General features: G+C 35.6%; 1 protein-coding gene across 1 annotated transcript in view; it reads right to left on the bottom strand.

The window, feature by feature from the left end:
* The window catches only part of SNX4 (sorting nexin 4), a 75,539-nt gene that overhangs the window by 24,538 nt on the left and 25,366 nt on the right, over positions 1–25,635 (bottom strand). The window contains exons 6-8 of the mRNA XM_029940723.1: positions 22,475–22,530; positions 18,095–18,167; positions 7,513–7,574 (exon numbers count right to left, since the gene is read on the bottom strand). Of these exons, the coding sequence (XP_029796583.1) occupies positions 7,513–7,574; positions 18,095–18,167; positions 22,475–22,530 (191 nt within the window). The remainder of the gene's footprint in view (positions 1–7,512; positions 7,575–18,094; positions 18,168–22,474; positions 22,531–25,635) is intronic.

Raw genomic sequence — 25,635 nt, forward strand, 5'->3', positions numbered from 1 at the left:
CATGAAATATTTCTGATATAAAATGGTTTTCTAATAATTTGAGTTAGCAAAAACACCAAACTGTATAATATTTAATCATAAGAAATTAATGCAAATACTTTTCTTTAAAATTTGATACAACCAAGTGACCTTTTATCTACTTGTCTCTCAAATTAATACAAGTTCATTTACTAATTACAATAAATGTGCTACTTTTGGGAGTGTCTGATTTGTGAAATTTTCTTTCTTTATTTTTTTTAAGATTTTATTTTTAAGTAATTTCTACACCCAACATGGGCTCAAACATATAACCTCAAGATCAAGAGTCACATGCCAGCCAGGCACCCCAATGTTAATTTTCAAATGAGCACATTCCCACGCTTAACTAGAGTTCCACTCTGGGCAATATTCTAAAAATTGAGGCCGACACATGTGCATAAAACTAAATGCAATTGTAGATAAATCAAATATCATGAAACAGACTTCAGAAAGCTGATTATTGCTTGCCTTTCTTCCCATTATGAAGAATTTATAATATCAATACATTTCCCCTCATTAATAAAATGTCTCTTCAACAAATGGTGTTGGGAAAACTGGACACCTATACGCAAAAAATGAAACTGGACCACTCTCTTTTACCAAACACAAAAATCAACTCAAAATGGATTCAAAACCTAAATATGAGACCTGCAGCTATAAAAGTACTTAAAGCACAGGCAGTAATTTCTCTGATAGCAGCCATAGCAAAAGTTTTTTAGATTATTTCCTGAGGCAAGTGATACAAAAGCAAAAATAAACTATTGCAACTACATCACAATAAAAAGTTTCTGCACAGCAAAGGAAATAATCAACAAAACTAAAAGGCAACCTTTGGAATGGGAAAAGATATTTGTAAATGACATATCTGGTAAAGGGTTAATATCCAAAATATATAAAGAACTAATACAATTCAATACTCAAAAGATAAACAATTCAATTAAAAAATGGGCAGAAGACATGAATAGACATTCCCCCAAGAAGACATCCAGATGGGCAACAGACATATGAAAGGATGCTCAAAATCACTCATCTTTGGAGAAATGCAAATCAAAACCACAATGAGATATCACCTCGTATCTGTCAGAACGAATAAAATAAAAAACATAAAAAAAACAAGTATTGGCAAGGATGCATAGAATAAAAAACCCTCTTGCACAGTTGGTGGGAATGCAAACTGGTGCAGTCACTATGGAAAACTATAGAGGTTTCTCAAAAGTTAAAAAGTAGAAATACCCTACAATCCAGTAACTGCACTACTGGATATTTATCCAAAAAATACAAAAACACTAATTCAAAGGGATATATGCACCTTGATGTTTATTGCAGCATTATTCACAACAGCCAATTTATGGAAGCAGCTGAAGTGTCCATTGACAGATGAATGGAGAAAGATGTGCTATATATATAAAATGGAATTTATTCAGCCATAAAAATGGAATGAAATCTTGTCATTTGCAACAACATGGATGGAGCTAAAGAGTATAATGCTAAACAAAGTCAGTCAAAGAAAGACAAATACCATATGATCTCACTCACACGTGCAATTTAAGAAACAAAACAAATGAGCAAAGGGAAAAGAAAAAAAGACGGAGACAAACCAAAGAAACAGACTCTTAACTATAGAAAATAAAGTGATGGCTACCAGAGAAGAGGTAAGTAAGGGCATGGGTCAAATAGGGGATGGGGATTAAAGAGTACATTTATCAAGATGAAAATAAAATACAAAAGGTTATATAGGAACACCTGGGTGGCTCAGTCGGTTAAGCATCTAACCCTGGATTTTGGCTCAGATCATGATCTCATGGTTCATGAGTTTGAAGCCCGTGTCTGTGCTGCCAGGACAGAGCCTGCCTGGGATTTTTTTCTCTCTCTGGCTTTCTCTCTGCCACTCCCCTGATCATGGTCTTTCTCTCTCTCTCAAAATAAATAAATAAACACTTAAGAAAAAGTCATATAGGTATTGTCCCAACCTGTATTTAGTTTCAATGTAATGATCAACCAAAGATATATGAATAATGTTACTCTCATAAATTAATAAACTTGGCTCTATATCTCACAACTGATGCTCAAATCAATTTCAAATGAATCAAAAAATTTATGAAACCACAAAAATGTAGACGGAATGAGTAGTATTTTTTATAATCCATAGTGAACAAAACCTTATATAATATACACAAAAATAAGAGGTGTACCAAAAACAAATCATAGGCTATTGTTTTTAAAAGGAGAAAAACCTAATCATTTATTATACATAACTGAATTTAATAGAATATTTCTGTATATCAAAAGCCACCGTAAAAGTTAAAATACATATGACAAAAGTGGAAACAAAATTGCAAATCATTTCACAAAGCCCTAATTCTCCTAAAAGATAAAGAATGCCTCTATATCAATTAAGAAACTAACCAGCCCAACAGAAAAAGGACAAAAGATATGTATAGATTATGAAATAGGAAAAAAGGCACAGTTAATCATAAGAAAAATAATGACTTCAGTTATCATTTTAAAAATGTAAATTACAACTGTAGTGAAGAAAACACTCCTCATCATCAGTCTGATAAAGACAACTGTCTGCTAACATACTGCTGAGTAATGGTTTAAGAAAACGGATAACTGATACTTTGTTGGTGAGAAGGTAATAGCTTCTATACAGGGCAATTTGGCAATATCTACCAAAATTACAAATGCAATTATCCTTAGGATAGAGCCAGAACACCTGTAAAACTTGTAGAATTTTATCCTACAAACATACTCACACACATGTAAAATGACATGAACAAGAATATTTATTGTAGCAATGAGTAAAATAACAAGACTAGAAATCATTCACAAGAAGAAATTAGTTAAATAAATTATGCTCCTCCTCTTTAATAAAACTCAATGCAGTTATTTACTGATAACTATTTTGAAGAAAGTTCTTAAGTGAAAAAAGGTAAAACAAGTGAACACAGCGATGTATACAACATGCTCCCTTTTCATGTTTACAGAGGGAAAATGCATGTGTTTATATGTTAGTATATTATATTTATAGTATTACAGTTTACTAGGGGGATACATAAGAAACCAATGAACTGCTATTAGCTGTCTCAGAGAAGGAGACCTGAATGGTTAGCAGAGAACGGAGACTTTTCACTGTATACGCTTTTATCCCTGTTGAATTTTGTGCCAGACGGACTGTATTACCTATTCAAAAATGTAAAGTGAATGTCTTTTTTCTTTTTAATGCTCATTTATTTTTGAGAGAGAGAGAGAGAGAGAGAGAGCGAGCGCGAGTGAGCATGAGGGGAGGAGAGACAGGATGACATAGAATCTAAAGCAGGCTCCAAGCTCTCAGAGCCCGATGCAGGGCTCAAACTCACAAACCACGAGATCATGACCTGAGCTGGAGTAGGACGCCTAACCAACTGAGCCACCCAGATGCCCCAATGGTTCTGAAATCCAGAGTCAGATGCTTAACTGAATGAGCTACCCAGGGACCCCAAATGAATAATCTTTAAATTAATTCTATCAAAAGGACTTATAATGGAACATTAACAAGGACACTTTCTTCTAAAGAGATTTGGATAATAATTTCTAAAATGTCAGAACCAAAATAATACACAGAAAGAAAATCACAAACGATTAAAAAATAACCAAAACATGTAATATACAGTATATAGGCAGATATTCTAATTTACACTAAAATTACTCAAGACTGAAAAATTCATTTTGTAAAATCCTTCAGAAACTACAGAGTAACACCAAGAAAGAAAAAAAAGAGAAAATGACAACTTATTTAAGACAGTGATTTCTAACGGAATCTTCTTGGGCATTCCACCACCAAGGTAAAGGGCACTGGTCACTGCTCCAGAGTAGTTCCATTTTTATCTGCTCAATATACTGGACTTCCTATTTTTTATTGAAAGAAATACTTTAAAACAAAAACTTTGAAAACTATTACTATTGGACAGCATTTAAAAAACAAAACTCTTTGATATCTGAAGGAGCTAGTATTTGAAAAGATATATAAAACTGATAAGCCTTTAACTGTGCTAATCAAGAAAAATAAAGACTCAAAATCAGAAAGGAAAAAAAGAGAAATAAAAACAAATACCACATATATAAATAGAATTGTATGAGACTATTATGAAAAATTTTATGCCAATAAAGTGAACAACCTAGAAAAAAATGGGTAAAATTAAATGGAATCAGGAAGAAACAGAAAATCTGAACAGACTGACTATTAGCAATGGAAATTAATCAGTAAAAAAAAACCCACTCCCAAGAAACAAAAGTCCAAGATCAGATAACTGCAAAGGTGAATATTACTAAATAAATACTTCAGAAAGAGTTAGTACCCGGGGTGCCTGAGTGGCTTAGTAGGTTAAGTGTCTGACTCTTGATTTCATCTCAGGTCACAATCTCAAGGTTGTGAGATCAAGCCCCTTGTCAGGTTCTGTACTGACAGTGTGGCACCTACTGTCACTGTCCCTACTTGGGATTCTTTTTCTCTCTCCCTCGCTCTCTCTGCTCCTCCCTGGCTGGTGCACACATACATGCTCATTCTTCAAAGAAATAAACATTTTAAAAAAAGAGAGAGAGAAAAGAAGGGATACAAAACCAGATACCAAAACCAGACCAGTACTACCAAAATAAAACAGAACAAAAAAACCCTGCAAAACTACAAGCCAATACCTCTGAATAGATGCAAAAACCTCCAACACAATATTAGCAAACCAAATCCAACAATACATTAAAAGGATCTTTTACCACAGTCAAGTGGGGTTTAATCTGGGAAGCAATGGTGGTTCAACAGTCACAAATCATTCAACATGATAAATCACATTAACAAGGGAAAGAGTAAAAACCATATGATCATCTCCATAAATGCAGAAGCATTTGACAAAGTAAAACATCCGTTCATGATAAAAACTCTGAAGAAAGTGGTTTTAGAGGGAACATACCTCAACATAATAAAGGCCATATATGAAAAAATGTACAACTAAACTAACATCATACTCTATGGTAAAAAACTGAGAGCTTTTCTTCCAAGGTCAGTAATAGAAGAAAGATGTCAACTCTCAGCACTGTTAGAGTATTGAAAATCCTAGCCACAACAAGCAGACAAGAAAAAGAAATAAAAGTCATCCAAATTGGTAAAGAAAAAATAATTTTCACTATTTGCAGATGACATAATACTATATACAGTAAACCCTAAAGATTCACCACAAAATTACTAGAACTGATAAATAAATAAATAAATAAATAAATAAGTTCAGCAAAGTCACAGGACACAAAATTAATATACAGAAAACTACTGCACTTCTGTAAGCTAATAATGTAGAAAGAAAAATTAGTAAAACAATTCCATTTGCAACTGCACCAAAAGTAATAAAACATCTAGGAATAAACTTAATTAAGGAGGTGAAAGACCTGTCATCTCTGAAAACTAAAACATGAATGAAAGAAATTGAAGATGACAGAAATAAAAATATATTCCACATTCGTGGATTGAAAGAACCAATATTATTAAAATGTTCGACAATACCCAAAGCAATCTAGATTTAACACAATCCCTATTAAAATACCAAACAAAGAGCAGTTTTCACAGAACTAGAACAACAGCAACAACAAAAATCCTAAAGTCTGTACAGAACCACAGAAGACCCTGAATAGCCAAAGCAATCCTAAGAACAAAGCTGGAGGTGTCACAATCCCAGATTTCAAGATATATTACAAAGCTATAGTAATCAAAATAGTACGGTACTGGCACAAAAGCACATACATAGATCAGTGGAACAGGATAAGGACAGAGAGAGCAGAAATAAACATACATTCATATGGTCAATTACTCTACAACAAAAGAGGCAAGAATATACAATGGAAAAAAGACAGTCTCTTTAACAAATGGTGTTGGGACAGCTACATGCAAAAGACTGACTTCTTTGATCATCCACAAAAATATACTCAAATGGCTTAAAGATGTAAATGTGAGAACTAAAATCATAAAACTCCCAGAAGAAAACATAGGTAGTAATCTCTTTGACATTAGCCAAAGAAACATTTTTCTAGATCTGTCTCCTCAGGTAAGAACAATAAAAGCTAAAAAAAACTATTGGGACTACACAAAAATAAAAAGCTTCTCCAGAGTCAGGAATCAAACAACAAAATGAAAACACAACCTACTGAATGAGAGAAGATATTTGCAAATGATATATCCAATAAGGGGTTAATATTCATACTATATAAAGAACTTACACAACCCAATAGCAAAAAACCCACAAATAATCCAATCAGAAATAGGCAGAGGACCTGAATAGACATTTTTTCCAAAGAAGACATATAGATAAACAACAGACACATGAAAAGATGCTCAGTATCACTCTAATCATCAGGGAAATGCAAATCAAAACCACAATGAGGTATCACCTCATGTCTGTCAGAATGGCTACAATCAAAATAACAAGAAGTAGTAAGTGTTGGTGAAGATGTGGAGAAAAAGGAATCCTCCTGCATGGTTGGGTTGCAAATTGGTACAACCACTAAGGAGGTTCCTAAAAAAGTTAAAAATAGTATTACTAAGGCACGCCTGGGTGGCTCAGTCGGTTAAGCATCTGACGCTTGCTTTCAGCTCAGGTCATGATCTCACAGTTTGTGAGTTTGAGCCCCATGTCGGACTCTGCAGAGCACGAGGCCTATTTGGGATTCTCTGTCTCCCCTCTCTCTGCCCCTACCGTGCTTGCATGCTCTCTCTCAAAATAAATAATTAATTTAAAAAAATAGGAACACCATATGATCCAGTAATTCTACTACTAGGGATTTACCAGAAGAAAACAAAAACACTAATTCAGAAGATATATGCATCCTTATGTATATTGCAGCAATATTAATAGCCAAGATATGGAAGCAACCCAATATCCATCCACAAAGGAATGGATAAAGGTGTGAAATAGATATATACAAAATATATGAATGTTTATAAGTATATAAACATATCTCGTATCTTCTCTAACCCCTGTGTGTAAGTATGTGTGTGTGAGTGTGTGTGTATGTATGTACCTAGAGTGTATAATGCTAAGTGAAATAAGGCAGAGGAAAACAAATACCCTATGACTTCACTCATATGTGGAATTAAAGAAATAAAATAAAATAACAGAGAAAAGGCAAACAGAAAAACCCCAAACAGTTAAATACAGAGAACAAACTGGTAGTTGCCAAAGGTGGGATGGTGGGGAGAAGATGGGTGAAACAGGTGAGGAGGATTAAGAGGAACGCTTATCTTGATGAGCACTGAAAAATGTAGAGGATTGTTGAATCATTACATTGTACACCTAAACTAATATAACACTGTATGTTAATTATACTTGAATAAAAAAGTAATTATGCCATAATATAAAAAACAAATACAAACTTAACTTCTACACTTCAGATCCATAAATTTCTAAGAATTATAGTTGTCAGGCAAAAAGCTAATTAGAACTAATCATCTATTTTAAAAGTTCATATAATGCTTACCTGAAAACTCGCCCATAATTCCCATGCACTTTATATACACCATAAAGTCGATCTGCTACTCTCTGGAATAAATGTTTAAAAGAGATTACTATTAGGTCAAAGTTACATACAGATTATTCTTTAAAAAGAAGATGTCATCTTCGTTAAAAAGAAAAATTTAGTACAATAAACTTAAAAATATGAAAAAGAAAAAACTTAAATTACCCAAAGTCTCATCATGGGGCTGGGGGAGGGGGGAGTTAGTGCCTTCATCATTTTTATGTAACTGGTTTCATATATATATATATGTGTGTGTGTATATATTGTATGTATATATATATATATATATATATATATATATATATATATAGTAAATTTTAAAGCAATAATTAAAACATATCTTTATGTGTTCTTTATTTTTATATATATATCTGTGTGTGTGTATTGTATTATAAACACACATAAAGATATGTTTTAATTATTGCTTTAAAATTTCTTATATTAAACGTGATCAGGGGCGCCTGGGAGGCTCAGTCAGTTAAGCATCAGTCTCTTGTTTTCAGTTAAGGTCATGAGTTCAAGCTGCACATTGGGCTCTGCCTGACAGTGCAGAGTCTGCTTGGGATTCTCTCTCTGCCCTTCCAGTGTACTCTCACTCTGTCTCAAAATAAATAAATAAACTTAAAAAAAAGTGATAATATTTTTATCCAGCAGGTCAATACTACATTTAATAAATACCACTTTAATAGCTGCATAAAATTCCATCTAGCAGTACATAAAACATATAAGCATTCCTTGTTGAATATTTAGCTATTCCTAATTTTTTCAATATTATACATAATGTTGTAATAATAAACATCTCTGAGAGTAAAGCTTTTTCCAAATTTCAGATTATTTCCTTATGAAAAAGTCCTCAAAGTGGAATTTACCAGGGTAAAATGAAACCATTTTCAATTTTATTGATAGTTTTATACAGAAATGCTGAACACATACAACATACTTCTATGCTACTTTATCATGGTAATGCTTTCTAACCAACACATTAGATATTTTAATAATAGAATTATAATTTAGACCTAATTATAATTAGATCAGATGAAATATATACCACCTAGCTATTCACACAAATTTTACAAAAAATAAACCACCACATATAGCAATTAATGCTTTACTCTCCCACAAACTATTATGGACATGAACTAAAGATCAAAAGGTAATGCCACATAAAAACCTAAACCCTAAAAAAAAAATCCCTGGTATACAAAAAAATTCTCGGTATACAAAAAGAATTCTTGGTACACAGTTTTGTTTTGTTTTTGAGAGAGAGAGATAGAGCATGAACGGGGAGGGGCAGAGAGGGAGACACAGAATCTGAAGCAGGCTCCAGGCTCTGAGATGTCAGTCAGCACAGAACCCGACATGGGGTTCGAACTCACAGACCACAAGATCATGCTCTGAGCCGAAGTCAGACGCTTAACCAACTGAGCCACTCAGGTGCCCCTTCGGTACACAGTTTCTAAATATAAACACTGAAGACAAATTACCTCCCTAATTCGTTACTCAAACATCTGAGGAATTAGACATTAACAATATGACAAATCCTAACTCTTTCAATACCTCAGCTTAAAGTGAACAAACCAGTATTATAAATACTTGGAGCAGGTGTAAGAGAAACATAAAAGGTCTTCCATCTCTCCTTGGCTTGCTCTAAAGCAGCACACTACAGGACTGCTGCTGTTTTCTGTAGTCTTATTAGAACATTCATGTTAGCTCTGTTTATGGCTGCTTTCATAGCAGAACTGAATAGATTTGACCCAAAAAGCTGGAAATATTTACTGTCTAGCCTTCAGAAAAAGTCTGCCCATCCCTGCACCTGACTCAAGAACAAGCTCATTGTCTTCATTCTGCTTGAAACATTTCAGAGTTGTCCCCAGACCTCTCAACTACTTTCTCTATGATGTTATTTCCTCAATTATTTTTTGAGTCCTACAGAGTGTCAAAGGTTGTTGTTTTTTTTTTAAGTGGTTCCATCATCAAGTAAGTTTGGGAAACACTGAGGTAATAAAATTTAACCGTTAAGAGTTTTCTTTCCTGTAGGACCTTTTAGACCTTTAATACCATATATGAATCATAACTATTCAAGAGACAGATACAGTTTGCACTAGAAAACATCATACAGGACTGGCATTTCCAAGAATATAAAATGGAAAATGCCATTCTAGAACACTAACTTTTCTAGATCTTTGTACTTAAAAATTTTTTTCTAATGTTTGTTTATTTTTGAGAGACACAGCACGAGTGGGGAGGGACAGAGAGAGAGGGAGACACAGAATTCAAAATAGACTCCAGGCTCTGAGCTGTCAGCACAGCCCATCGCGGGGCTCTGAACCCATGATCTGCAAGATCATGACCAGAGCCCAAGTCAGATGTTCAACTGACTGAGCCACACAGGCGCCCCTTGATCTTTGTTCTTTAAAGATCAAATCTCTTCTTGAAAGCTCAGTGTTTTATCATCCATTAAGATATCAGTATGGAAAAGGGGAGAGAGCTTATTAAGTAACCATGAAAAACAAAAAACTGCAAGAAACTGAAGTACAAAATGCAGATCCAAAATAAATGTTCAAAGATAAAGCTTATGAATCCCAACTACTTAAAAGTTTATTTCTTTAAAGAATATCACTCCTGGCAGCTCGTACAAAAGGGGCTTCTTCCATAGTAATTAGAACTCTGGAAAATATTTTGGTCTACAGAGCATGCCCCAAAGAGGCAAGAGTCTTGCTATACCAAAAAGGTGAGCAACCACATGAGGAATTACCTACCCAGGAACTAGACAGCAGACGCTCAGCAGTTGTCATGGGACCAACAATGTTTCTGATACCAACCATTCACGAACTAGCCGACTAAAACATGAAATGACTTGAATCTAGGTCATTAGGCAGTGGGAGAGAAGATGAAGCAAAGAAAAACTATAACCAAAAATGATCATTTCTAGAGAAAAGAAAAGAGAACTAAAACAGGTATAATTAAAACCTAAAACCATATTAATTCATTGGTCACCAGTAATCAAGAATATTGGTGCCAGGGAAGAGGGGCTGACCCCAATGATTTAGTCCAGACTGCTATTCAATTTTGCTTCTGTTGACAAGTCTTTCTTTTTGAAAACTGATCATCTGAAAACTGACATGGAAAGAGTGACACCTAGCAAATCCTATAACAACGCAAGAGATGTAACAGACTCATCCGATCATTCTACCCAGCTCGGAATCATTTGGAACTGTAAGTATGCCTTCTCTCTCCTCACGGAAGTAGTTAAATTAAATGTGAAAAAAGGACAGTTTTAGGACATTCTATTAGATGATTTTATTTTGAAAATCTAGACATGCCTAGCTTTTCTTTTGAACTATCTCCCAAGGATTCAAGATTATGACATTTAAGACTGTTGCTTACTGCCACGTTGGTTCCCAAAGAGATGCATGTAATACTTTATACGTCACCATCACTAAATAGTTAACAAAAACTAGAAATTATTGTCTTTATGACTGCAAATTATATGTTGAGTAGTATCTTAATAATTGTATTTTTACAATATTAGCAAACTTAAACATTCTTCCCTTCCTTTTAAATTTTATTTTCCCCAAAAGAGGCAGCATATATTGTAGTAGGAAATACGGGATTTGCAGTCAAACAAATGGGAGTTCAAATTTCCAAGTCCTTCCTACTTTAAGGTTTGACTTTGTATATTTATTAAACCATGCAAGCCTTGGTATTCTATCTTTCTTTTGGAAATGTGGAAATGATTTTCATCACATGACTTTATGAGGACATTTGTAAGGGTCCTGGCAATAAGCAGGATGACTCAATGAAAATATGTTCTCTTCTTCTCAATCTACTTGAATTCATGTCCTTTGTCAATAAACTATTTGTAGGGGTGCCTGGGTGGCTCAGTCGGTTAAGCCTCTGACTTTGGCTCAGGCCATGATCTCACGTTCGTGGGTTCGAACCCCACGTCAGGCTCTATGCTGACAGTTAGCTCAGGGCCTGGAGCCTGCTTCCAGTTCTGTGTCTCCTTCTCTCTCTGCCCCTTCCCCTCTCATGCTCTGTCTCTCTCTGTATCAAAAATAAATAAAATATTAAAAAAATTTTTAATAAACCATTTGTAGGTAGTTAAGAGCATAGGCTCTAGAGTCAGACAGACAAAAGAGGAAATTCTGGATCCACACATTTATCATAGTCTGGTATCTGACAAATTTTATATGACAAAAATTAACGAACTTCATTTAGTTAATTTCATTTCCCTCTGATTCCTAATCTACAAAATGGGAACAATAAACATATCTATCTTTAGAGAACTATTGTGAGAACTGGGCAAGAATATTATAATATGTTTAAGCAATGGCTGATATACAGGGGTAAATAAAGTTTAGAAATCAGTATTATCTTTTCGTTGTTTACAAAACACAAATTATTTCAGCTGAATCTCATAATTCTATGAATAGGGCACCTTTATATAACAAGTATTTATTCAGTACCTACTATGTCCCAGGTAGATATTCCCATTTCCTAGCAAAGAAACAAACCCTGAAAGGTTACTGGATTTGTTGAGAGGATCCACTAGGTCCAAAGCCAGCTCTTCTTGGTCCAAGGCCACCCACCCTTTCTGGTTGTTCTGTTTTGATGTCTTAAATATTTAACTTTTTAACTGATCTCTAACTTATTTTTTGCCTTTTCTACTTTCAAAAGAATTCTCCTTGACAGAAAAGACAGTCAAATAATTCTATTTTCATTTGTTAAGAATTCATCATCTAAGGGTGCCTGGGTGGCTCAGTCGGTTAAGCCTCCGACTTCGGCTCAGGTCAGATCTCACATTCGTGGGTTCGAGCCCCGCGTCAGGCTCTGTGCTGACAGCTAGCTCAGAGCCTGGAGCCTGCTTCTGGTTCTGTGTCTCCTTCTCTCTCTGCCCCTGCCGGTCTCATGCTCTGTCTCTCTGTATCAAAAATAAATAAAACTTAAAAAAAAAAAAAAGAATTCATCATCTGTCTCAAAAAATAAATAAATAATACGTTTTAAAAATTCGTCATCTGTCTGAAGCAGCACCTAAGCCTTCTTGATACTCTGAATGTTACAAAAGGCCCTCCCTGTGGTGCTTTCTGTGTTGTCTGTAGGCTTCTCTCTGCATTGAGACTTTCATTTTTACTTTCTGTTACTGTCCATGACTAAATAGTCTTTCTCCTAATTTTAGAACAGTCTCGAAAGTTTAGCCATTCGGAAAGCATCCTCTATCATTCACTGGCACTTCTCTCATTTATTCAGTCAGAATTCTAATTTGACTCATAGACCAAGTGCTGCTTTTCTTTCAAGAGCTCAAGCTATCGTTAATGTCAATAAAGTTTCTAAAGTCTTCATGAAGTTTAGAATAGGGAGAGCACCTGGCTGGCTCAGTGGCAGAGCATGAGAGTCTTGATCTCAGAGTTGTAAGTTCAAAGCCCATGCTGGGTGTAGAGATTACTTAAAAATAAAATCTCAAAAAAAAAAGGTCTAGAATAAATACTTAAACCTAGAATTCTCTTATGCATTACAAATTCTTGATGACAAAGTTGTTTTCTTTAAAGGTTCTTTTCACACACACACATACACACACACACACACACACACACACACACACACACACACTACTAACCAGTTCTCCCTGGTTGGTTATAATTAAAGTCAAGAAGCAATTTATCTTAACTATAGAGAACAAACCGCTGACTGCCAGCAGGAAGGTGAATGAGGGGATGGGCAAAATAGGTGATGGGGATTAAGAAGTGCACCTGTCATGATGAGCACTGGGTGACATACAATTGTTGAATTACTATACTGTACACCTTAAACTGATATAACACTACATGTTAACTATACTGAAATTTAATATAAAATAAAAGCAGCGGCTCAGGTCATAATCTTACAGTCTGGGAGTTCAAGCCCCACATCAGGCTCTGTTCTGATAGCAAGGAGCCTGGAGCCTGCTTTGGATTCTGTGTCTCCCTCTCTTTCTGCCCCTCCTCCCCTGGCATACTGTCTCTCTCTCTCTCTCTCTCTCTCTCTCTCAAAATAAACAAATAAGTAAATAAATAAAACTTAAAACATTTTTTAAATAATATCAGCAATTTATGTGTTTTTCAGATCTTTTTAAACATAAAAATGTCAGCATATACATTCATTTGTTCATTCAATGACTAGAAAATGAATGTCTAACTATGAGTTAGGCATTATTCCAGAGATTTAGCAGTGAGAAAACAAAGCCACTCTTGTGGAGCTCACATACACTCGTAGGGGAGATAATTAACAGATTAATCCAGAATACAATGTCAGATAGTGTTGTTAGAAAGACAATGGCAATGACAGAATATGAAAGTAGTAACAGAAAATGATAGAAAACTGAATCTGATTTTATATAAGATCCCAGGAAAGATTTCTCTAAGGAGGCATTTGAGGCAAGAAATGAATAGCAAAAGAGAACAGGTCAAGAGAGGTTCTTGAAGGTGGGGCATGCGGGAAAAGTGAAACAAGCATGGGGAAGAGCAAATAAAAGTCCTAGGGCAGAAACAAATTTGGTATGCTTAAACTTTGCCATAATCTTCAAAGGTTATTAATTTATATTAATTAATATAAAAATATACTTTCAGTAGAAAGCCAGACATAATCACTACTATATCACACTATATTGGGCCTTATGACAATTTTCTTGTTTAATGAAAGCAATCATATAAACCACCCTTCAGGACACAATCTCATAACAATGACAGCCCAGTCTCCCTCCTTAAGGTTTCACTTAAGTGTATTCCCAATGCTTCATGGATTTTCTGAGTGTTTAACTGTTACACTCTGTTCAATTCACCACCATCTCTGGGATCTCTGATAAATCTGATTCTACTGGTTTTTCGGCTTTGTCCTTTAGTTTCTCCTGAGTCTGAAAGACTGAGAGCCTCTCAGTACTTCAGGTTAGTCATGTGCCTGGATAATGGTGTACCTCTGTTGACTATACTCTCAGAACTACTGACCTTCCTGTTAGAGCTTTCTACAGTGCCCTCCGCCCTTCCTTTCGGCTGAAGACCTTTAAAAAGATACAGCTTTTGCAATCCCTATCAAAATAACACTACCATTCTTCACAGCGCTAGAACAAACAATCCTAAGAATTGTAGGAAATCAGAAAGGACCCTGAATAGCCAAAGCAATCCTGAAAAAGAAAACTGAAGCTGGAGGCATCACAATTCCGACTTGAAGCTATATTATAAAGCTGTAGTCATCAAGACAGTATGGTACTGGCACAAAACAGACACTCAGGACAATGGATCAGACTAGAGAACCCAGAAATGGACACACAAATATATGGTCAACTAATCTTTGACAAAGCAAGAAAGACTATCAAATGGAACAAAGACAGTCTCTTCAGCAAATGGTGTTGGGAAAATTGGACAGTGACATGCAGAAGATCGAACCTGGATCACTTTCTTACACCATACACAAAAATAAACTCAAAATAGATAAAAGACCTAAACATAACACAGGAAGCCATCAAAATTCTAGAAGAGAAAGCAGGCAAAAACCTGCAAAAATGAACTATTGGGACCTCATCAAAATAAAAACTTCTGCACAGTTAAGGAAATAATCAGTAAAACTAAAAGGCAACCAATGGAATGGGAAAAGATATTTGCAAATGACATATCAGATAAAGGATTAGGACCCAAAATCTATAAAGAACTTATCAAACTCACCATCCAAAAAACAAACAATCCAGTGAAGAAATGGGCAAAAGACATGAATAGACACTTCTCCAATAAGACATCCAGAGATGGCTAACCAACATGAAAAAATGCTCAACATCACTCATCATCAGAGTAATACAAATCAAAACGACAATGAGATACTACCTCACAACTGTCAAAATAGATAAAATTAACAACTTAGTTAATAAGATGTTGACGAGGGTGCAGAGAAAGAGGAACTCTTTTGTACTGTTGGTGAGAATGGAAACTGGTGCAACCACTGTGGAAAACAGGATGGAGGCTCCTCAAAAAATTAAAAATAGAACTACCCTATGACTCCGCAATTGCACTAGTAGGTATTTATCCAAAGGATATAGGCTTGCTGTTTTGAAGGGGCACGGCACTCCAATGTTTATAGCAGTGCTAATGACAACAGCCAAAATATGGAAAAGGGCCTAAATGTCCATTGACTAATTAATAGAGAAGATGTGGCGCACACATGCGCGTGTGCGTGCGCACGCGCACACACACACACACACACACACACACACACAAATGGAATATTACCCAGCAATCAAAAGGAATGAAATCTTGCCATCTGCAACAATGTGATGGAACTCGAGTGTATTATGCTAAGCAAAATTAGAGAAAGACAAATATCATTATGACTTCACTCATATGTGGAATGTAAGATAGAAAACAGATGAACATAAGGGAAGGGAAGCAAAAATAATAAAAAAAAAACAGGGAGGGGGATAAACCATAAGAGACTCTTGCAAACAGAACAAACTGAGGTTTGCTGGAAAGGTTTTGAGTTGGGGATGGGCTAACTGGATAAGGGGCTTAAAGGAAGACCCTTGTTGGGATGACCACTGGGTATTATTATGTAGATAAGGAATCACTGGATTCTACTCCTGAAATCATCACTGTACTATATATTAACTAACTTGGATGTAAAAATTTTTTAATTTGATAAATTTTAAATAAATAAACAAAATTTAAAAATACAAAGAAGTAAAAAGATACAGTGTCCATAATCAGCCAGATGTCTAATTTAAATAGATTCTCTGGGCACCTGGGTGGCTCAGTTGGTTAAGTGTCTTACTTCAGGTCAGGTCATGATCTTATGGTTCATGAGTTCAAGCCCCACACACTGGACTCTGTGCTGACAGATCAGAGCCTGCAGCCTGGTTTGGATGCCGTGTCTCCCTCTCTGTCAACCTTTCCCCTGCTCACACTCGCTCTCTCTCTAAAATAAACATTAAAATTTTTTTTCTAAAAATAAATCAATTCTCAAAGGTTTCTAGCATAATAGTCAAAGCTGTATGAATTATTCTTCCAGTCTTCTGGGGTATCTCTGTCCTCTTCCCACAACCTTTCAACAAAAACTACTGTCTAATTTCCTTATTAATCCCCAGTTTCCCAATACCCAGTTGTTGACTCTAGTCTACTAATTCTCACATGGAGAAGGTATCTTATAATTTATTTAAAAGTCTAATGGTACTCTGAATGGTTAAACAGGAAATTGGGCCAATATAAAGATTTTCAGGATTTTTTCCCCTTATTTTATTTTAATACTTTTTACTATGAAATCTTCAAACATACAAAAAGTAGAGGACAGTAGACTATATTTCTACTTCCCAACACCTACCTTCAACAATTATTATATGTCCAATCTAGTTTCATTTAAACTGCCCTCACTTTCGACTCCTCACCACTCTCATTAAAACAAATCCCAGGGGCGCCTGGGTGGCTCAGTCAGTTAAGTGTCTGACTTCAGCTCAGGTCATGATCTGATGGTCAGTGAGATCAAGTGAGTCGCATCAAGTTCTGTGCTGACAGCTCAGAGCCGGGAGCCTGCTTCAGATGCCATGTCTCCCTTTTTTTTCTCTGTTCCTCCCCAGCTCGTGCTCTCTCAAAAGTGAATAAATGTTAAAAACAAACAAACAAACAAATAAATCCCAGATAAAATATTCCAGTCAGCAAAAATATGATCCTCAACCTGGTAACCCAGGGTCTTTCAAAGTTTTTAGCACAGGTTAAGTTCTAACTAAGGGTTTCATGACTACCACAGCAAAACCATATGGCTAAGTACAGTGATTATGCCTCAATTTCTAGTTTGTCATGGCAAACCACTACCCCAACTAAGTTTATTTAGGACAATTCAAGAACACAGACACAAGATGACCTTACATATACAAATTATTTCACAGATCTTTAAAAAAAATCTTACAAGTATAAAGATGTTATTACATGTAGATCTAAACTCCCACACTTACTTAGTAATATTCCAACACTAGAACTGTAGGCCTTTTTACAAGATGTCTAAACAGCCACATACAAACTACAGAGAAAACAACAGCTAAAATGCTTCAAGCTGTCTATAACAGAAAACAGTTCATATTCTTTTTATTTTTTTAATGTTTATTATTTTTGAGAGAGAGAGAGAGACAGAGAACAAGCAGGGGTGGAGACAGAGGGAGACACAGAATCGAAAGCAGGCTCCAGGCTCTGAGCTGTCAGCACACAGCCTGATATGGAGCTCGAACTCACAGACTGCAAAATCATGACCTGAGCTGAAGTCAGCTGGTTAACCAACTACGCCACCCAGGAGCTCCATTTCATAGATACATATATATATATATATACACACACATACATACATATATGTGTGTGTGTGTGTGTGTATGTGTGTGTGTGTGTGTGTGTATTTTAATGCAGTTTGGATGATGAACACACCAAATTTGAATGCAAAAATCAGTTATTCATCATAAATACCACCCATTACTTAAAAACATGATTCACTGAGAAGCACTTCCTTATAAATGTGCATCGAAAAGCTCCTGGAGACTACTTACAGCTCTGACTCGAAGAAGATGTGAGATAACAGACTGTAGTTCATCACTGTAGTGTTTTAGTTCAGTAAATCTCCTGAAACAGTAAACAAGGAAAACATCATTTTTCCTCATGAAAATAGTCAAAAACGGAAAGACAGAACAATAGTTCCTGAGAATAACGAAACTGATTCTCTTTAACCATATGCTGGCCTTATGCATAACAAATTCAAAAAAATTCTAAAATAAAGCAAACATACTTTCTTTTGGTATTATTAAAGACAAGAAAAATACTTCATCATTTATACTGAGGAACTGAGAAAAATAAAAGCCCTATGAAAAGTTACTTGAAAACAAAAAGAACAAAAACATATAATGCTAAAAATTTTTCTGATATAACCATAAACTCATGGTTTCTAACCTCAATCTTCATGCTGCTCAATAATCTTTGTTTCCCTAATCTAGTAACTACCATTCTGCAAAAAGGTCTGAAATTTCTGATACCACCACCTGTCACTCTCCAACCAGGCTTCAGGGATTAAACACAAGCCATTACTAGGCATCAACTCCACCTCTATCTCCTGCCAGTAAACGTGTCTACATCTATTATTTCTTCCTTCCCTTGAAGACCCTTCTTCCCATCAATACTCTACACTCTATCCCAGCTACACCCCATATTCCTGTTTTCTAAACTCCTCTCTCTGCAAGCTCCTGATCATTAGCATATCAATGAACTCTTCTATATTAAAATACATACATATATTCCCTTGACCATACATCTAACTGTTAACACCCTCTCATATGCAGCCGTTTCACAGGCACATTTTTACAAGGCACTCTCTCTACTAATAGCCACTTTCCATTCACTGTATGGTCCATGGCAATCTCGTTTTGCCTCCAACAACAGTGGAGAAATACTCCTGACAAACTCACTAACTATTCTCAGGTTGCTAAAATCAAACAACATGCTTTAGTATTTATCTTTCTAACCTCACCCTCCTCAAAAGTTTGTTCCCTTGACATCAGTGTTATTTTCTCATGATTTTCCTTTTACTCTCTGGTCCTGAATATTCTTTTGCAGTACTCGTTTCCTTCACCTACCCATTACACCTCCAACTTTAGCATGCAAAGAAGCCCTAAAGAGTTAAAAATACTACTGAGGGCCACTCAGTAAGACAGGTGTACAAATAAGCAAAACTGTACACAAAGGCTTTAGAGGGATTCGGGAATCTCAAGGTACAGCAAGCTAAACCTAGATGGTATCAGATGGTACTAATCTTCTATTACATTTTGGAAAACACCCTCAAGGTGTTGCCACTCCTTAGGGTCCAATCCTGGGTCCTCAGCCATCTTAACTATCAATCTTTCAATCTACACACTTTATGTGACTTATTCACAAAGCTTCACAGTTAGGATGTATGTGCTACTGAACTCCAAATGTCTACTTCCTGCCCAAATCTCTAAACACCAGATCTGTAAAGCCAAATGACTAGCAGACTTCTATACTTTTACATACGTAGAGCTCGACTTATTTTCCCATGTCCCTCCCAAGTCCCTCTTCCCTATGTTCCCTAGCATTCTAAAGAATGAAACCTGGGTGTCACCTGTATTTCCTGCCCCTCTCTTTTGCCCCATTCATTCTACTAATCACTCAGTCTACCTCCTAATATTGCCCAAATGTTGTCTAAATATTACCACATAAAAGTAGAAGACTCAAGGTTCATCTCCAAACTGCTCTTAGCAGACTAGTTTGAAGGAATATATTTTATTTTTATTTGAAGTAATATATTTATCTTTTTAGTAATCTCTACACCCAACATGGGTCTTAAAACTCACAAACCTGATCAAGAGTTAACATGCTCTTCCGACTGAGCCAGCCAGGCGACCCAGTTTGAAGAAATATAAACACGCATGAAGCTAGTATCATTTTGGTAATCCCAACAATTTTTCTGGATTTCTACATTTTAAGAAGGGCAGAATAAATGTATTTTAGTGCTGTAAACTACTTTAGTAATGGTATGAATAATAATTATATATTGGGCCTGCTAAAGCCACTGTATAAAATATAAATAATATGTAATATAGCTAGAACACAGATTCTGTATGTGAAGAATATGTTTAACAATGGATGGCATGGGGTGCCTGGTTGGCTCAGCAGGAGGAATATGTGATTCTTTTTTTTTTTTATGTTTGTTTATTTATTCTGAGAGAGAGAGACAGACAGACAGACAAACAGACAGAAGATCCCAAGCAGGATCTATGCTGCCAGCCCAGAGTGCAACCCAGTGCTCAAACTAACCAAGAGTTAGCCACTCGACAGACTGAGCCATCCAGGCACCGCAGGAGTATGTGTTGAGCTCAGGTCATGGGTTTGAGTCCCATGCTGGGTATAGAGATTACTTAAAAAAATAAATAAAACTTAAAAAAAAGAAAGTTTATCTCAAACTTAAGGCAAGCAAATTCTATTACTAATTATACAGTAAGTACATACTTTAACAAGAACAGGGGCAAAAAACTGCCTCGGTTATGTTACTGTTCAAATCAAATTTAAATTCCATATGTAATGTGGATATTAAATAAAATTTTATAATTCAGAAACCTAGTTAGGTCAGAAAAGATGACAAATATTTAATTGAAAAAATATTTTTATTAAATTAAAAATAATTAGTTGAGAAAATATTATTAAAATATTAATTAATAATAGTCTCATCTACATACTCCTCTAGTGAATGTACATTCACTAAAGTCCTAAAGCTAGCTTACTAGGCTTTTTAGAGAGGCTGACTTAAAATTTTAGTTCTTTATCTAAAGAGCATGTCTTACATACCATGCCTGTCATTATAACCCTGACAATGAAATCTCAGTGGAACCTTAAATACATTATCACCAAGTGAAAAAAAGCCAATCTGAGAAGACTACATACAGCATATGACATTCTATAAAAGGCATAACTATGGAGAACACTGGTTGCAGGGGCTGGGAAGGAGGAATAAACAGGCAGAGCACAGAGGATTTTTAGGACACTGAAAATACTTTGGAGTTTTGAGGGGGGGGCGGTTTGGTGGTGTTTTTTGTTTGAATTTCAAGTGGGTTCCATGTCCAACATGGAGCTTAAATTCATGACCCTGAGATTTAAGTCATGTGCTCTACCAACCCAGCCAACCATGCACCCCAGGACAGTTAAAATACTTTGTTATGATTCTATAATGATGGATATACACCACTACACATTTGTCAAAACCAGTATGATATGCAACACCAAGAGTGAACCCTAATGTAACGTCTTCAGGTGATAACAGTGTCTTAATGTAAGTTCATCAATTGCAACAAATGTACCATTCTGGTGGGGGATGTCAATTGTAGAGGTGACTGTGCATGTGTAGGGGCAGATGGTACACATGGGAGCTCTGTGTTGTCCATTCAATTTTTCGGTAAAACTAAATAAAACTCCTCTAAAAAAGTCTATTAAAAAAAAAACTCATTACTATAATTTCCTGTTTATCAAAAGTTTAAATGTTTATATTTTATATTCAAATTTTATATTAAAAGCCAAAGACATTATGTTAATGTGTTATGATTTCTAAAGTTAGGCATAACAAACAGATTATCAGATTATGCAAACCTAGCCTTTGGTAAGATTTTACACCACATAGAAATTAATGCTGAAGGCTTAACTAGAGAAATTCTAATACAACTCATGAACTTGGCAGCCAAAAATGGAAAAGTCTCATCTGCCTAAGCACCTTTCTTACTGAAAAGTTTAGCTGAATCAAAGGCCAAGTAACGGCCCATATAATGAAAAGCCTGAATCATCCACCTAATTCAGAGAATGAGTAAAACCAAAATCTTAAGAAATACCTAGGAACCATCCAAAGGACATTTTATTGTGAATGCACAGGTTTCCTTTCATATAGAAACGGTCTCACAAACATCTAAATATTAATGAAGTCAAGTAATTATCAAATAGATACATCTCCAGGAAATTATTACATTAGAAGCATTCATCAAGTTTTCCTGGTGTACAAAGTAGTTTATTATTAAATATATATAATGTATATAATCTTTTTGAACTTTGTATATGTATATGACGAGCAAAGTCATATAAGAAAAACTATTTCATATGAAATTAAAATTACTTCTCTCATTTTTCTGGTATCTTCAACATTTTTAATAAATCCTTCTAAGAAAAAACAGTGGTTTAATTTTCTGAAACTTCAGTTACTTGCAACCTTAAACCTAATTATCAAATCTCAAAATCAGTTTTAGACTATAAGAGAATTTCAGTAAATGTGAATTACTATTTGTTTAGCAAATAAAGTGCATACATTCAAAAATGAAAAATTAAATAAATTGACAGACACCATTCAAAATAACATTGTAACTGTTATTAAAACAAAACCTTACTTGTCTGGGTTTTTCACTCTAAATGTTGCATTAAGCGCTTTTAACCTGGAGTCTGCCTGGAAAAAATAATTTGTTCACTTAATACAATTACATTTCAGGGTATAAATCCAAACAGTTTTACTTTCCCTTTACAATTAAGATGCTCAAGTATAGTTTTCTTCATTATCATTTGTGTCAAACACATTAAACATGTCTAGGAAAAGAAAATTAAACATATCTAGGAAAAGAACAGCTAAGCAGTTATTTTTGAAAACACTACAAAAACAATGTTATAAATAAAACTGAGTAACATGGCATTCAATGATACCAAAGTAAACAGTTATAAACATCAATATATTAACTATATATATATATATATATATATATATATATATATATATAGTTTTGCATTACTGTAACTCAGAATAAATCCTGTGGTAAAAGTAGTTTACCTTTCTCTAAATCAAGAAAAGGAATGATAAACTAAATAAAACTACTGCTCTGAAGCATGTACATTACTGAGGTTTGTTCTCAGATGGAATGCACACCAAAAGTCCATTGGTTTTTTTCATTTTCATTATTAGTATTTTTAAAAAGTTAGAACTGAGGCACCTGGGTGGCTCAGTTGGTTAAGTGTCTGACTTTGGCTCAGGTCATGATCTAGCAGTTTGGGCTCTGTGCTGACAGCTCAGAGCCTGAAGCCTGCCTCAGATTCTGTGTCTCCCTCTCTCTGTTCCTCCCCTGCTCAGGCTCTCTCTCTCTCAAAATTAAATAAACATCAAAAAAATTTTTTTAAAGAAAGAACTATGGAAATGACTATACTAAATACTTCATACTACATTAAAACAAACAAGATTAAATCAAATTACTTTCTAGCTGACAAAAAATGTTATAGGACAACACAACCTATTTTGTAAATTTTTTTAAATGTTTATTTTTGAAAGAAAGAGACAGAGCACAAGTGAGGGAGGAGTAGAGAGAGACAGAGACAAAGAATCCAAAGCAGGTTCCAGGCTCTGAGCTGTCAGCACAAAGCCTGATGCAGAGCTCAAACCCACAACTGTGAGCTCATGACTTGAGCCCAAATTGGATGCTTAACCGACTAAGCCACTCAGGCGTCCCAAGACAACACAACTTTTTAACTATCTTTACTTATTCTAGATAATTGTTCTCAAAGGAGGAACAGTGGGATCAGCACTAAGTAATAATCGCATTCAATGAAATTTATACTTATATCCAAGTCCTACCTGAAGTTCCTACACACACACACAGAAAAAAAAAAAAAGGAAAGGAAAGGGAAGGAAGAAGGGAAGGGAAAGGAAGGGAAGGGAAGAAGAAAAAAGACTATTATTTTTCTGACCAGGTACAGAAACTACACAACAGGTGGTTCAATCAGGAATCTTTTTTTTTTTTTTTTTTTAAGAGAGAGAGTGAGCAGGGGAGAGAGGCAGAGGGAGAGGGAGGGAGGGAGAGAGAGATGGAGAGGGGGAGAGGGAGGGAGGGAGGATCCCAAGCAGTCTCCAAATTCAGTGTAGAGCCCAACATGGAGTTCAATCCCACACTTTGGGATCATGACCTGGGCTGAAATCAAGAGTCAGACACTCAACTGACTAAGCCACTGAGATGCCTGTTTCACACCACCTTATTTCCTTTAAAACAGCACTACTTGAAATCATCTTAGTTGTTCACTTGTTTCTTAGCTGCCCACTAGAAGAGGAGCCATAAAAAAGCACAATGTGAATGGTACCCCTGGAGTTGTACAATGGCTGCCATGGCAATACTTTATTTAATCTGCTTTGTTCACTGCTATATCCCAGTGCCTCACAAAGCCTGGCACAAGACAAGTATGCAGGAAATATTGACTGAATGAGAAATAACCCCAACTATTCTATGGCCCCAACTTACTATCTTCCTGCCCATGTCCTCTTAGACCACTTACCTCTCTCTTTCCAGTTCCTATTATATATGTTACTTTCCTTATGGTGGATCTTATCTTCCCTTTGTTATTTCATTTTCTGATTCTTCTCTTACCCCAAATCTTGCCTAGTAAACCACCACCCAGCTTGGGCCTCTCTCTAATGTTCCTCTTCCCTGGCCGCCAGGTTGACTCCACTGCAAGGTTCTTTATTCCTGTCTTAGCTCAAATGTTATCTCTTTAACCACGTTACCCAGTTTACCCAGGACAGTCCTGGTTTATTATGCTTCTTGTCCTAGACTCAGGGCCCCGTTTTACTCTCCCTAAAAACAAAATTCTGTACCATCATATCCTTTAACAATGATGACTTACAACTATTTTAAAGTATCTTATTGATTTAAGTGTTAATTTAATGTATCTAACTACTAAAATATAAGCTCGGTAAGAGCAAGGGAGTTTATGAATGTTTTTACCTTATTCACTACTATTTCTATAGCACCTAGAAGAGCATCTGACACTCTGTAGGCATCCAGCCTCGGTGGCTCTCTCAGTTTTTGTGTGATACAGATTAGCAGAAAACTTTTTTAGAGTTTATTTATTTTGAGAGAGAGAGTGCACAAGCAGCAGAGAGGGGCAGAGGGGGAGAAAGAAGGAAGGAAGGAAGGGAAGAGGGAGGGAGAGAGGAAGGTAGAGAGAGAGAGAGAAAGTATCTCAAGCCAGCTCCATGCTCAGTGGAGAGCTCAATGCAGGGGTTTGATCCCAAGACTGTGAGATCAGGACCTGAGCCGAAATCAAGAGTTGGACACTCAACCAAATGAACCGCTCAGGTGCTTCTAGCAGAAATTTTAAAAGTTTCGACTATGGGCATTGGCACTCTCTACTCCACACAACAGACAAGGTTCTAGATTCTTTCGAGTCAACCTAAATTCATTTAAGGTTTGGGCATATGGATGACACTTTCACGAAAGTAACTTACTAAGTTAATGGAGTTAAAACAATATTACTTTATTCTAAACCAACTAGTTTATATGTTCATTATAGATAAACTCTTTGGTCTCCTTTTACTGAACTGGTTAACATGAATAGTTATATAAATACTCAAGACAAAGAACACCAACATAGAGCACTGATAAAAAGAGTTATTGCTCATGTTTGGATTAAATAGAGCACTGATGAAAAGACAGTAGATTTTTGTTAACTATCTTGCTAGGTATAATAATGACTTTATTTTTTTTAATGGTTTTTATTTATTTTTCAGAGAGAGAGA

Source organism: Suricata suricatta, chromosome 5 (genome assembly GCF_006229205.1).
Source record: "Suricata suricatta isolate VVHF042 chromosome 5, meerkat_22Aug2017_6uvM2_HiC, whole genome shotgun sequence".
Lineage (NCBI taxonomy): Eukaryota > Metazoa > Chordata > Mammalia > Carnivora > Herpestidae > Suricata > Suricata suricatta.